The 15926-nt window shown below is 34.7% G+C and overlaps 1 protein-coding gene across 18 annotated transcripts in view; it reads left to right on the plus strand.

Annotated features, from left to right (window-relative positions):
* PDE1A (phosphodiesterase 1A) overlaps positions 1-15926 on the plus strand; it is a 183690-nt gene that overhangs the window by 101782 nt on the left and 65982 nt on the right. Inside the window, exon 1 of one of the 18 annotated variants that reach the window (XM_080600446.1) lies at positions 643-4545. The exons of 15 other annotated variants lie outside the window; for them this stretch is intronic. In XM_080600446.1, the coding sequence (XP_080456572.1) occupies positions 4490-4545 (56 nt within the window). In that variant the 5' untranslated portion in view covers positions 643-4489. Of the gene's footprint in view, positions 1-642; positions 4546-15926 lie in introns of those variants that run through there. 2 more of the 18 variants (XM_080600440.1, XM_080600438.1) reach the window with 2 other exon arrangements.

Here is a 15926-nt window from a genome sequence, read left to right on the forward strand (position 1 = left end):
TCAATGAATTTAATGATTAATAGATTTCTATGTTTATGAGAGATTTCTCCAAAAGGGTTTATTTAACATAACCTATGTATTCTATGTGACAATGTGGTGTTGGTGTTTTTTATTTTTTTTAAACAATCTTTCAAATCAGAAATTATTTTTGATTTTTGAAAATTCAAAACTCAGATTTGATTAAGTGCTAAGTAACTTAAAATCACTATATTTTTTCAAAACAAATATTTTTATTTATTCACTGTTTTTAACTTTCACATAAATACTTCTGAAAGGTAAAACCAAGCACAACGCATGTTTATGTCTTTTATTTGAAAATCACTGAGTCAGATTCACAGTTTTAGTAGCACAATCTATCCTTGTTGAAAAGGATAAAAGTTACAGGATTAGGTGTTATTTTATACTTTAAAGTTCAGACTGAGACAAAATTTTAAACTACTGGCATCTGGAATTGATGTGTCTCCTGACTTAAAGAGGACTAAGCTAGTTAAATAAACATTACATGATATGAAAATGAGAAAGAGGAAAATTTCCTTTGCACTGAATGTCTTTGCGTAGCTACTACAAGATATGAACAGTATTTTTTTTCCTCTTGTTATCAACACTGTTTTTTGTTTGTTTTGCTTATATATATAATATATCTATAAATATAAATAATATATACAATAATAATTTATAAATTTATATAATAATTTAATATATATAATAATATATAAATATGAATGTATGTGTGCATATATATATATATATATATATATATACAGATACATATATATATAAAACCTTCTTGTGAAACTGTTCTGGCTGGGGAATGTGCAGGGCATAAATGTCCCTGACCTTGAAGGGAATTCTTCAAGTGGGACTCTGAGACATCAGCACTTTCAGATGTTTGCAGCTGCCTTGTCCCTATGTGTGCTTCAGCTGTTTCCTAGACAATCCAACAAACTCAATCACAGTAAATGAGTAAGTGCATTTTCTCATCAGAAAGAATATAAAAAGTGGCAGTGCAGTTCACTATTAATTAAACAGTGGCTGTTACTTCTGTGTCAAGAAATAGCAGGATGAGACTGATCTTCTCAGGTTTTCCATATAAAATAGTCAGGAAAATTCAGGGGGCTGGGAACTTCTATACCATTTTACCTCTATTATACTTCTCTGCTGATACACTATTTCTTCTTTTATTTTACTTCTATTTCTTTTGGTATGACATAGTTATGACTAAATGTCAGTAATGCCAGCAGCAACAAAAACAAAAGCAAAACTATAATAAAGTGAATATGCAAGACTGATGGGCCCTAACATAGTAAAAGCGGAACCCTTTGAACTTGTTTTGGGCTTTTTGAACAGAGACCTCTAAAATATTTTGTACAACTGAAGGTATGGTCTTTCAGTTGACAAATGACTTTCTGACAGAAATGTATTCAGAGAGACATTGCTATGGAGGATCTTCTTCAGAGGTCACTGAGGGGCTAAGCAGTCTTTATGTAGTTATTGCCTTAGCCTTTGGTGCTAAGGCAGAATCACAAGCGAAGAGACGAATATTCTCCCAACCTTCAGCCCTGCTCTTCTCTTCAGCTGACAGTCTGTGAGATATGGTTCATACGGTGCACGGAGAAAACATATTGTTCTGTGTCGTTTCTTATGTTTACACAAAACATAGTCTTTTTCAAAATCAGTTTGAGTATTGGAATTAATAGCCAAATTTAGATAAAGCCATTTGCTTGGAATAACTTTGGAATCTCTTAAAATTAGTATTATAGGGCATGGGTTTCTGGGAAGGTTTTATTTTAGTCTCCAGTGACGTGATATGGTATGCTGTGCAATTCTGTAGCAAAATAGCTGGCACTATTTGAAAAGTACAGTTTAGTAGTATTTTCCATTGTTCACAAACAAGGCTTTCTGATTTAACAAATAGTACTTCTTTCCTTTGGAAAACTGTAAATACTACAATTATAGATTCGCAGCAGAGCCAATTCAAGTCTTCTCAGAAGCACAAGCTAAACTTAATTTTGTCTCGGGACAAAATTAATTTTGTCTTAATTTTGCCTCGGGACACCAGTGTTCAGATCTCTACTGTGCTGCTACCCCAAATGCTATGCTGCCTGGGGCCGGTGGCATTTCTGACGTCTTTAAGTGGCAAGGAAGTGTGAGAGGCCCAGTGACATCTTAAAAGAGCTGAAACAGGCCAATATTTTGCTCTCTCTTATAGATCCTTTATATGTTTAGATGGCTTCCTAAAAATAAAGCAAGCAATCTGAAGGAAGTGTTTATTATACAACTTTTTAAATGACTTTTTAGGAAACAACTTCTGTGTGGCAATAGTAACGCCGTAGGCCAGAACCAAAGTCAAATAACTTCTATCAGCTGGAGGCTCTCTACAGCAGCATAAGAAGGTTGCCTCCTGCTTTTTAGTGTTGGCTGAACAGTGGGAAAAGAACAGAACTGCCGTGCTCTGAGAGTCTGAAAAAAAAACAACCTCAATTTAAACACGTAAAGCTACTGAATTAATTCCTTGCATGCATGACGCAGAAGTAGTTAATAGTCCAAACACATTTATTTTCTAGTTTGTAATAGATAAATTTGCATTGCATTAGCAAAAGTTTTCTTTAGAAAAAGATACCAAAAGTTTATGTATAAGATTATTGGGTACAGTGGCCATGAATACATTCACAACTGCATGATTGTATACATACATTTCTATTGGTTTTCAAAATCTCATGAAATTAAAAATTCATAGGTATTATTAATAACCCTTTTAGGGATGATATTTACCATGATCGTGGCAAATATAAAAGGCTATTGAGATGTCTGTAAATTCTACAGACAGAAAGCACCCGCGAAAGATACATTTTACTGGTTTAATAAATTCCTCTTATTGACCTGTGGTACAAAGTATTGTGCATAAATTGTATTTAATAATTTTGTATAGATGAAACAGTGAAGCCTGGGAGAGATAAGATATGAACTCCTTGCAGTTCTAGTTAGAGGGGGAATGTGTAAAATGCAGCTTCAGTAAATCCAGCGAGGACATCCTGGCAATTGTCCACTTAGTTGATCATTCAAATTGCTTTTTGTCAGCTGTTGATTCCTCTTTTCTGACTGTTAGCTCAACATAAAAATATACGGGCTAATATATGGATTTTAATGTCCAGTATCCATCCTATTCACACTTTAAAAATCTTTGAAAATATTCTTATTTTGTAAATTTAAGTTTTGGATCTTGCATATAATCATAAATCCTAGAAAGTGACTGAACATGATGAAATATACATATATTATATATATATTATATATATATATTTTATACATATAAACAGGTGAGCTGTCTTTCAAGAAACTATTGTTTTACATGGCCTTTTATTATTAGCTCATTTCATCATAACTGATGCTTTAGCAAGTTCATCTTTCAGTTCCTTTCTTATCCTCACATTAAAATATCTGAATGTGATTTGGAGGGATTTTGAGGTCAAACGAGCAGCCCCCATGTGAAGTCCAGGTAGCAGCCTGCATTCTGCTGTTGCTGGTGGTAGCAGTGGTGTGAGTCTGTTCCTCGGGGGCAGGCACGGCCTCACAGAGATGACTGAAAAAGAATCTCAGCCAGTCTCTCCCCAGGGAACCGCAGTGTGTGTCCTCAGCTCAAAGGGACGGGGGGGCTGAGAAGATTTAGTACTGGGAGACAGGAAGGGGGAGGAGGGAGATGCTTACACTGGAACACTCGCATGTTCCCTGGGTAACCGGGTAGTCAGACCGAGAAACTAATAAATTGGATGAAGAGTGTAGAACCCAAGCTTGGACTACAGATCATAGTTCATCTCAAAAGAGAACAAAAAGAAATTATCATACATTTTATCAGATGGGTTTTGTTCCCACTTATGTTATGGCCTATACATTATTTACTCAGAAGTAGAGGTAGATGTAATCTATGTCGCTTTAGTACCATGTTGGTGGTGCAAAAAGATTTTGATGCAACAATCTCCATTACTTTCCTATGTGTGTTACTCTGGGGTCATGCTTGAATGAGAAGTAAATTAAAACCTGGGCACAGTAACAAAGGAGGCCTGCTTGTTAAATCAGGTTATAATCAATTGAGAAAGGTGAAAAATCATACAAAACGAGGGATAATTGTGTTTCTGATATCTCAGAAGACTGCAGTTTATATGCGCTTTCTCTGTCTCCGTCTCTGGCTTTCTCTTTTTTTTTTTTCTGTTCTCCTCACAACACATGTACGAGATCGGCTTTTTATGTCATACTGCAGTAGCACCATCCCACACACTCTCTGTCTCTGAAGAAATGTAATCCTTCTCCTGTTATATCTTCAAGTAGATTTCAGTGATTTCTGAACTGAATATCTTCTGTCTGGAGGAGCATCTATCTGCTTAACCTGTAAAGAAATGACAGCCTAGGCGTGAATCAGTCGCTCAAATACAGGCATCTAGTGCCATCTGAGACACCTCAGGGTGTCTGAGACATCCACCCAGGGCTGGCAGCTATGTCACAGGACCTGCAGGACACCTGCGCTCTTCTGGAGCAGCAGCTGGGGACCAGGTGAGATACGCCAGGGCATCTCAAATGGTGCTAGATGCCTGTATTAGATAATGGATTTGAGCCTCCTGTTTCTGGGCATAATGTATATTTAATGTATAAGATGACTAATCAGAAGTTAAGGTCCTGGTTTTGTTTTTGTTTTGTTCTGAGGCCAAGTTGTACAAATCTGTAATTACGTCGTCTCCCTCTTGATGCTAATGAGACTGCTTCTCCACGTAATTGCTTACTGTTTTGGGTACATGACTGAGCTCTCCAGCTCTCCAGTCTGGCTATGCAGCAGCTGTTCTTGAAGGGAACCTTGATAAATGACAGATCATTCAAAATTTTTCTAGTTCATAATATCAAAGTAGCAAAGCCACACAACTTGTAGAGCTAATAAGTAAAAACGGTCATGCATGTTTACACAGAATGCTTTGCACTTTAGGGCTTGTAAAATCTTCTGTCAATTCTGATACTGTACAATTTGTTCAAGAAACAAGAGACTAGAGTATATAGCATCTTTTTCTGAGACCAGATTTATGTTTTGTATGCCAAAATAACATTAAGCAAATCCTCTTCTTCCTGCTAAAGAAGCTAGCCAGTGTGTAGCTCTCAGGAATTTTCTTTTTCAGTGATAAACATTACTTCAAAAACTTTTCCATACACCTGGGTACTGACCAAAGACAACAAACAACGGAACAGGAAACCATAATTCAATTCTTTACTATATAGAAAGCTTTGCAGATGACCTAAGCAGCTACATTATTTATATGCACTGGCTTTTTAGAGGTTTATATGTTTTTTTGGCTGGTGGAAATGGAAAATCTCTTTTGGTGTATTCTATGTACATTTAACTGGTTTTTAATCCTCTCCACAGGTATATGCCTATATTGCTTTTTCTTCTGCTTCAGAGAGCAAGATAGAAAAACAGGCATAAAGCATTCCCACTGATATTCCTTTCAAACATGTAAATGTTGCAGACCAAACTGGTTGCACAGCTTTAAATGCTGGGGACTTAGAGCCAAATCAGTACAGCAGGGACCTTTCTGTTATTAAAAATTTCCTTGCTTGAAATGGATATTAGAGGCACTTGTGGTATATTATATTTTTATTATGAACGCTATTTCTTTTTTCCTTTTCCATATCTAGTGTTGATTATCTATTTGGTTAATACTTTTTAAAGCCTGACTTAATTATTTTCTTAATAATTGAAATTTTAACATATCAGAGCTGAAACTTGTGCCAAACCCCAAACCTGAAGACAGCATGGGTTGCTCTGTAGATTGACTTCTTTCCTTTGACCTAGGTTGAGAAAGCTACAGGCAGCAGAGCTGCTTTTGGTAGTGTTTGTTGGGTCATGGGAAGAAGCCAATTATTCCAACATATTAGGCGTATACAGTTCCTTGGAAGTATTTCCTTTGCAGTGATATGTAGAAGTACATCTCAAAGAAAAGAAATGAAAAGTAAAATATTAATGTACTGTGGCAGTAGTTTTCCTTCCTTTGTTTTGTTTTGTTTTGTTTTTGTTCGGAGAGGTCTCAGGCATTTTCATCTACATGACCTCTCCAGCTGATATTGATGCACAGCTAGCTGTATTGATAGGCATGTGAAAGTTCAAGGGATCTTTTAGTATTATGCCAGTTATGATTCTCCAAGCTGCTTAATAGAGTGTTTCTTTTTGACATTTGTAGATATTTTCAGTTGATGTATGTCTCTCTAGAGACAAAGAACTGAAGCTGAAATTTCCTATCATTCTGTCAAAAATGACTGAACAAAACAAGAACAAAAAAGTACATTGTGCCTCCAGGAACTTTAAACATTTCTGAATAGTAGATAGGATATGTTCCAGTTCTCTAAAATCTTTATCTTTTTAAATCCATCCTATACAACTGTCATGAAAATTTGTCTTCTAAACATACATCGGGAATATGGGATCAAAACCTGCTAAATATTGCATGTATTATGTATTGCAGTTCTTGTGAGAAGTTTAGAATACAGAAATCGAAATCTGATGGGTGAGCAGAACTTTAGGTCAGGCACTTTTGCACAAGATAGATTTCCTGCTCTTCTGGAGAGATGATAATTACGTGTTCAGTTGACCTGGTTCCACAGATGTAATTGGATCATTAGATTAAATCTTGACTCCATTGATATAATTTTTCATCTTTGTTCTGTTGGAAGAGGGGCTAGCTTAGGTATTAGAGTTACAATTTATGTATTTATGTGTGAATAGCTCTTATGAAGTGGTCTCAACTTAAAATCAAGGGTTTGGCACCTTCTGCTGGAGCTGACAGCACTTCCACAGCCATTTACAATCATGCTATTAATAAATTATTGATTAGTTAAAAGAGAAAGTTTATTTGTGAAAAGGAACATGAATGAGAAGTTAATAGGCTCATTTATCTCCCTTATGATTTTTTAGTCTCTGCTTTGCCACCTGCTCCTCTCTGAAAATATGCAGTCAATTTCCTTCAGCATGCACAAGAAAAAAATCTACAGAATTGTGAATTAAGATGCTTATTTTCATAGCTGGACATCCTGGTTTCTACTCCATCCTGGTGTCCTAGTCAGTGGTCATAAGCAAAATGGATTATAAAATCACGAAGACTAGGAACTGACCAGACTGTTGTTTGTGGTTGGGCTTCTGAGAGTTCCCCTGATAAAACAGACATTCTGGAATTGGCTGAAACATACTTATGTCAGCTAAGCAGAGGTCTAATGTACATACTGATTTAGAGGAGCAGAACAATCCTTATCAGATGGCCCAGAGGCTGATGCATGTGAGAATCAACTGCCGAAGACATAAAGCTGTTCTGTCAAGTACCAGTGTGAACATGCAGAAAAATGCAAAGTGACTGCAAAATGCTTCCACTGTTCTGTGCTCTACTGATAAGAGGTTTTTGACAAAATACAGGCTTGCTTTTCATAAGAAAATGCTAATTTTTCTGAACGAAAAGCTTTTCTGATACCGTATCACGTTCAATGACATTTTGGTTGAGAGAAGGATCCATACTTATGGCCTACATGATACATTCTCTGTTATTCAGAAATAATTTTTGTTTTCTTTGTGAAATATATTGAAAAGTCTGAGGAAGTTTTTGTGCTTTGTGTACTGTATTAAATGCTATGAATGCCTGTCATTAAGTATAAAAGATAAATATTGCGATTATGTCAAATCTGAATGCAGAGTAGAACATGTGACCTTAGGAGAACCACTGTAACTCATAGATTTGCCGTGATTACCACAAAATAAGACATTCTTATTTTAAATTTTAGAATGATAGCTAAATCTAGAAGCTATATAAAAACAGTCAAGTTCTATAGGAGGATGCTGATAAATGATCTGGCAGATCGCACAATTATACTGTCTGATGTAGCAGTAGAGAAACTGCAGGGACATATTTTCATTAATAGAAGAAATGCACTAAAATAAATCCATTCCACAATGGTGTTTATCTTTTAACAGTTAGGAGCAGCTAGCTAAATGCAATGACAGGTCCATTAAATAAAGATTCTATAGGCATCGTGAATAGGATTATCATGACATATTTATCTAAGTTTCTTTTTAAAACTCAAAATCTCTAAAAGGTCTGAAAAACCTCTTAACTGACTTTTATGGGGTTCCTATAATCCTATTTATAAAAGAAAAGTTTCCATGCTCATTCACTGATGTAGGTCCACAAAATATTGTTTAAAGATTTTTCTGGTTAAACAAGATTTATGAGACAATATGTTTTGGAAAAATGCCACAGTCTTACAAATGTGGGATTGGGAGGTGCTGACAAGATTCAGAAAAGCAGCTCAAAAACTGAATTATTCATCACAAGGAAACATTGGAGAAATTCTGAACAAAAGTAATTATAATTTCCAAAGCAGACCTAGGCCATGTATGCATTACATCTACAGCATTAGAAGGGATGCTACAGAAAACCTTGGTGATGCTTAAGGTAGCATTTATTCCATCACCATCAAAGAGAGGAAAAATTAGTTTGCTTTATAAGACACCGAAAATTCATAGTTTAAGACAACTATGAATCTGGTGGAGTATTATCTGGTGGAGTTAACTGGAATACACATAAAAGGTTTGCAAAATCAAATAATATTTTGTTAAAGATGACGTATTTTCCTTTTGGAATATTTCATGCCAGTTCAAAATCATTCTACCATATATACAATTTATAACTTGGACCTCTAAAGAGGCTACATCAGAAACTATCCTGGTTAAGTTTATTCTTGGTGTGTAACAAGAACAGCAGAGAGGAAAGGAAAGATTGTCCTTAGCAAAGCTTAGTGCTAAGTCATGAGTTCCAATAATCTGGATATATAGATGTGGATATGATACAAAACAGTTTGGTACTTGTGTTGTTTGAAAAATACTCATACAGTGAATCCTTCTTCTATGTGTGGGAAAGCTTCTCTGTTTGTCGAGTCCCAGAGTCCCACCTTACTTACACGAAAGTCACTATTTGGCGTAGGTGGCTGCTTCTTCATCTCAGCAGGATATTGGCAAAGCTCTGCTCCCGCTGGGGGTTTCCAAAGGATTCCTTCTTGAATTCTTTGTGAGCTAGGCCTATAAAGAAAAGAAGATATAATAGAGGATTTACTATCTCAAACCAATATAATTTATAAATTTTTGTATTCAAAGGACTGAAAGTTTGCTGGAGAGCATTGAACATGAATTGAGTGGAAAGATTAATGGCAAAGCAGACGAAAAGATACAGTCTTTATTGCCGTAATCTTTTCACTTGTTTTTGTGCTTCTTTGGGCTAAATTGATCAGAGAATTAGTGTTTAAAATGAATCTGAATAGCTTTACTCACTTTTACTCGGAAGCTTTCACAGGCTTCTGAAGGAAAGGCGTTGGTATGTGCACAGTGCAGCTGGACTTGTGGGGCTAATGTGATTTATGAAAAGTAATTGCAGCCTGAATTTTCAGCTGAAAAATGATAGGACAGTCCGGTTGAAACCAGAGGTGGTAAGCCACAGAGGTAAAACTCACAAATCTTCCTCAAAAAGAAATTATTCCTATGTTTATATTATATGTTGTCAGATTCTGGGGCTCACATTTATTTATGATCAAATATGTACCTGTATGTCATGCTATTATGCTTCTGAGAAGAATTAATTAATTCCTCCTACTACAAAAGCAATTGAAATCCATGTCAGAAAGCTAGATATCGTAAATGAGGTCATGAAAGTTTAGTAAATTTTAAGTCATTTCTGTAATCATGTTTGTGGTTGAGGTGCCAAGATCGCTTTTTTAAATACATCAGAATGTAGCAAAATAGCTCTGGTTGAGTAAGCTCCTCCAATTCTATTATCAGAAATTAGAATCTATAATCAGAATTAGATCTTCATCTGATTAATCCTCTTCCAGAGTTATTGTTGTTATTTAGTGAAATCAGTTTTAAAAGGTTTATTTCTTTGTACTGCAAGTTTTTTTTTTTTGTGTGTGTGTGTGCATGTGTTTGGTCATATAATGCTGCTCTAGTTTGAACTTTAATAAGGGTATTCTAGAGAAGAGTCTGAGATTAACTATTCTGGATTAAAATTTAAACTAAATACATCTGGCATAGCTTCAAAATAATAAGCATAGTGAATGAAAAGCTTAAACAAATATTTATGTACTAGTACATTTTGAAAACAAGGGTAGATAACAGATATTTTATGGCAAATTATACTTTAAATTACTCCATGGATTAACTTCACACTCAACCTGATTCACAGCAATACGAATTCTTTAATTCCTGATCCAGGATCTACAGGAAGAAAATTATTACACTGATTTTAGTTTCATTTTTTCTTCATGTAAAATACATTAACATGTATCCAACTGTAGCATACTAGCAGTATTTTAAGGTATATGCTGATCTATGCAAAGTTAGAAGTACATTTGTCAGACAGCAAATTTAAAAGATAATAAAAATGATTAGTAGATTAATAGAAAAGTAGTCCTTTAGTTTTCCAAAAGTTATGCCATTAATCATATTTTTTCTTCTGGGTGCAGACAGTTTTTCATTGCTGTTAGCTGTTCCTGTTTATCTCACTTTAATTTTATGGTATTGAGTCTTGGGCAAGATTCTTCATAAAAATACATAAATATTTCTGCTAGTTTAGTTACTCTATTAAATGTCAGTGTCTCTACTCTGTTCACATTTCATTCATATTCCTTGGCTGACTATGACAGAGGAAGGCTTTAACCTGACTTTCTCACATACTCTCAGTTAATCAATCAGGCATTTCAGCACAGGTTTCCTAAAAAGGAAGCAAATCTGTCTTTTAACATCTTCCTTTTTTCCTTAAATGTTTAAAAGCTAGATTTAGGTCTCCTTATTGCTCGATTTGATCCCCCAGCCTCAAGGTGGGTGCACGTTTTTCTACTCCAGCGTGTATTTAATTTATTTATCTATAGGAATACCTCTAACAACTTTATCACTACAGAGTTGTTAAAAAATTGGAGCATATATATATCCCCCTTTCAGTTGGGTGTTTTGTGACTCTCTTGCTTTTCCATATTTTTTTTTTGACTTGTATCCTCACTATGGAAACAAATGTATTTTTTAATCTCTCTCTCTTTCTTTTTGTATCATTTCAGAAAATGCAAACCTCTGGCAATGTTAACACTGTAATCTTTCACACATCTTTCCAAATTGCATCCTTGAATCCTTGGGTCAACCTACCAATGTCTCAAAGTTTACAATTTTAATGTTCCCTACAATAAAACTTTCAGTCAAAAACAATCATAAAAAAGGGCATTAGGAAAACACCAAACCCACATAAATAATGAGCCGAGATAGATATAGAATGGCTTACAAGGCACAATTCCAAGTATGGTCAAATCAAGTGTTATTGAACATCACATAGCAAAGAGCCAACCAGGGTCTTGACATACTATTCAAACCATATAAGCACATAGGCAGTCTGCAGCAGTTACTGTCATTTGCTGACCTAAGAGCGAGCGGTGGCCTCCCAAAAAGGTGATATCTCTTTGATTTTCTGTCATTTTCAGATTATCTTTCTGCAGTGAATTTACACTCTAACATGAAAATTCTCAATCTGTAATATTAACAATAAAATCTTAAGTAGGGTTTTCATCACAATGACCACAATCAAACAGGCTGTAAACACTAATTTCATAAAAGTTGAGCTCTTATTTTTGTGGTTTTCTTGATCAAGGCACACATACAAAGCTACATTCAGTGAAAATCAATCTTCTTTAGCATTATAATTTATTTTTCTTTTACCATCAACTATTGAAGAATGCCCTGCATTGCATACTCAAGACATTATGCAAATGTGGGCAGGTGAAAGTAATATATTGATAGTTTAGTACTGAATCAGGCACTTTCTCATTGGCATTAATTTATAAAATGAAACTCCTGTATACTTTGCTCTAGTACTTCTCTATGGTCATTATTCAGTTGAGCACTCCCTTGTGATTGAGGCCTGGATTGATCACCAAAGTATTACAGCTGACTTGTTTTCCTTGGTCAAACTACCGTTTTACTTCTCTGAGTGATGTTATTTTAGATTAAAGTGAATAACTTGATTTAAAAAATGAGGATTCCAATTAAAAAAAAAAAAGAAAAGATAGAATCTGAAAAAAACCACCAAAACAAACAAACAAACAACAACAAAAAACAATGCACTGTTTGAGAAAGACAGACAAATCACACTATGTAGTTCCAGTTTCTAAATCTTTCTAAAAAACTGTTTTACTGACTATTTTGATTTCAAGTCACATCTGGTATGTATTATACACACAGGCTTTTCCTAAATCTGTGGTACGTGTAGATGAACACTATCTTGTAACATAGACTCAAGAACTTTACTAGTTTTCTCTTTCAAAATTCAGCTATAACCAGGTTCTTATTTGGAAGGAATGTCAGGACTTTGCAGAGAATCTGAAGGGTAGTGATTCATTAAATAGAGCTATGAAAAATGAAGTACTGCTTAGCAGTTCTCTTAGTCATGACCATAAGGGAGTTGAACTTTACAGATTACCTTTCACATTCCTAGAGAAGTATATTTAAGGATTTTGTGCTATCATCTGAAGAATTCAGACTTAAATTTCTGAGTCCGAGACAGGCACAGAAATTAATAACAAAATTTTATGTTACTGAAAGCTGCTTTTGAATTTTTCTTGTAAACCACTGCTTGCCTCAAAGCCCAGTTATTTTCCTGCTGAAAGCACTTTCTGGTATAGGATTTGTTTATATAACAAACAACATTTATAAGCAATTTCGCAAGTAATTAAATATAGCTGGATGAATTTGGTTATGTGGTTCATTTTGAAATCAGTGTAGGACTTTTTTTTATAAAGTGATGGAATGGTGCATAATTTGGCAACTAAGAAAGATGGTCATCGTGTTGGACAGAAAGTCTGATAATTATTTCATTTTTTTTCCATTAAAGTATAAGAGGTGCTTTATAAGGCACTGTCCATGTACTTTGTCTTAGGAAAGTATTATTGATCTGATTCTCTTGTTAGCAGGATCACTTATATGATGGTGTACCTTCTTAGACATGAGTGATGATTAATTACAGAACTTTCTTTTTAAAACAAGGAAACACCTTTTTTTTCTTCTGTAGAAAGCATGACACATTCTTAGAAATTCTGCTGCTGTCCGTTTGGGCTGAGAGATATCTTCTGTGTTACATTTTCTTTCACCTGGAGATATGGAGGTATTCAATAAGATGTCTGCTGCAAAATTCTTGGTGAACCAATTCTAGGTTGGATGTGGTACTAAGGGACGTGATTTGGTGGGTAATGTTGGTGGTAGGGGAATGGTTGGACCAGATGATCTCAGAGGTCTTTTCTAGCCTTAATGGTTCTATGATTCTATGACAGCCTGTATACTGTATGATGGATAATGGGTTGAAAGTTTTATTGGTCAAGATTAACTTTGTTTCTGGAAATATTCTTTCCAATGAATTGCAGGGACTTGTTTCTGTTTAGTTCTACCCATTCTGAAATATTCAAAGATGGAGCTATCAAGGACAGATAGTGAATTTCAGTTTCACACCTTAATTCAAATTTATTTTCTCATGTAGACAAGACCTAGATCAAGTTCACATGTGTAAGAATGGTCATGTTACATTTCATCCTACTTAAAGAATATAGGGGAAATGTCATCTGCTTGATTTTTTCCTCTTTTAAACCTTTATACAGCTCTCAAGTGTGTTTAAGCTTTTCTAATGTTCTACTTCTCATTACCAAGATCTACTTTGAAGTACTTTGATTTGGCAATTCTTCAGTGGAACATTTATTTTTAACAATTCCAAATGCCAGAAGTAAGTTTCACACATTACATAGAGTGCTGGATTCTAGCATCTCCTACTTTTTTTCTCTTTTCTTCGTTTAATTGCAGTATTACAATTTTAAATAAAAACCCTATTCATATTTTTACATTGTTATATACATTACACGTACTCTATCCTTTCTTCAGAACCACTGAGATGGTAATGATTTTACAGAAAAATTGTACTGTAATTACTACAGCTGTTGTGCTAAAGCATTTATGTCTTGCTCTGTCTTTTGAATGAAAAAATCTTTTATTGAAAATAGATGTGTTGAAGCTGTTAATTATTCAGTAAAAAAGACATCTGAATTAAGGTGCTTTTTTTTTGTTTTCTATAACATTTTAGGCAGAGTAGAGTGACTTTTAAATAATTTTAGTACTTTATTCAATAGTCCATGATAGTTCATAATGAAAATATTTGTATTTTTTATATTTCACAATTATTTTCCAATAAATAGAGATCTGTGCTTCATTCATCATGACATACTTTTAAACCAGAATTCAAAATAAATTGACTCTGTCATCCCATCTGGAAGGCATAATTATCCTATATATTAAAAGTATAACCTTTTTATTCTGGTACTTAAAGTGCTTAAATTTAATTATAAGTTTGACTTAGTAGAACATAGGACTTCTAAACCAAATGACAAGTTAAAGCTTGACCTCAAGTAAGTTTATGTTTGTGTTGAAGGCACGGTCACATGGACTGGTCCAGATTGGCCAGCTGAACTAACTATCTTGACAGCATAACTGCACATACAAACAAATTTAAATATTGCCAGAAGTGTTAGCTGTAAAGATTTATATATGTTCTTCTATGATATTCCTCAGGGAAATTCTGTTCTGGTTCTAATCGTTATCTTCAAGAAATCAAAATGTTAACTCTATGCAGACTATGTCGTATTTAATACAGTTTGATTCTATAGAGAAGACACAGAACAAAGTGTTGTATTAATGTTAGTGAAGGACACTTCCTGGGTTGTTTGCTCATACTTGACTTTTATCAGGGAGAAGGAAGGATATTCATGCTAAGTGTCATAAATGAAGTTTCTTTAATAATTGGGTGTTTCAGTGCCTAGCACTTACCAAACTTCTGCCCTTAACAATCACAGAAATTGCATCAAAGAGACTTTCAGTATATCTTATGAGTAGTCTAGATTTTTTTTTTTTTTTTTTCAGTACAAGGTTACCAATTCTGGTTAATGTGGTCTTAAATGAAAGAACACTAGTTGGCTTTTTAAATGATGGTTTCTTCTTAATGTTTCTAAAAGGACTTTCTGCCTCTTTGCATGCTGTTTTTCAAGGATGAATATCAGTATTCTTCAACCCACATTTTCTGATCCTGAGGAATGAAAGAGATATTCAGCATAATGGTTCAGCATGGGTATACCATCCCCTCTATGCTAATGACTTCAGGGTGAATGAGAGGAGAGACAGAATGAAAGAGTAATGAGAGATCTATTTCCAAACCTTTATCAATTTTGTGATATTTGATAAGATGATAAGATACCACTGCATGAGGACATACTCTCACATCTATGAGTTCCAAGAGTAACTAAAGTAAAATACAGCTTCTAGCAGTACTGTGTAGCAGGTAGGGAACAAGAGAGTTCAGAACCAGAAAGAAGTATTTTCAGACCATTAAATTTATCCAATTGCTGACATGAGAGACTCCATGCTTTGGGTTGTGTTACGAAATCAAGTATTTGGTGCGTGAAGATCATATTAAAACAGTCTGGATCATGTGAAGGAGAGAGGGATTGTGGCATAATACCATTGTCTGGAGAAATGCTTTCTAGCAGGAACTCTTTTAAACCAGCAGACATCTTCCATCCTATGACACTGTGACCATCCATGGGTCAGAAGTAGGTCATGATCTTTCTTACAAGTACATGAGATGCAGTTGCCATGAAGAGCTGCTGTGAGGTAGGGTTAACAGAGTTCTTCAGAAGCATAGAAAGAGACCTGTGCCAGGTCTGCACTCCTCTGATGATTTTCAGTGATACAGAGGTTTGGATATATATATATATATTATATATATATACACATATATATATATATATTTTTTTTTTTCCTGGAATTTAGAGCCAACGCATGAATA

The sequence above is a fragment of the Anser brachyrhynchus genome (assembly GCF_964034855.1).
Source record: "Anser brachyrhynchus genome assembly, chromosome: 7".
Classification (NCBI taxonomy): domain Eukaryota; kingdom Metazoa; phylum Chordata; class Aves; order Anseriformes; family Anatidae; genus Anser; species Anser brachyrhynchus.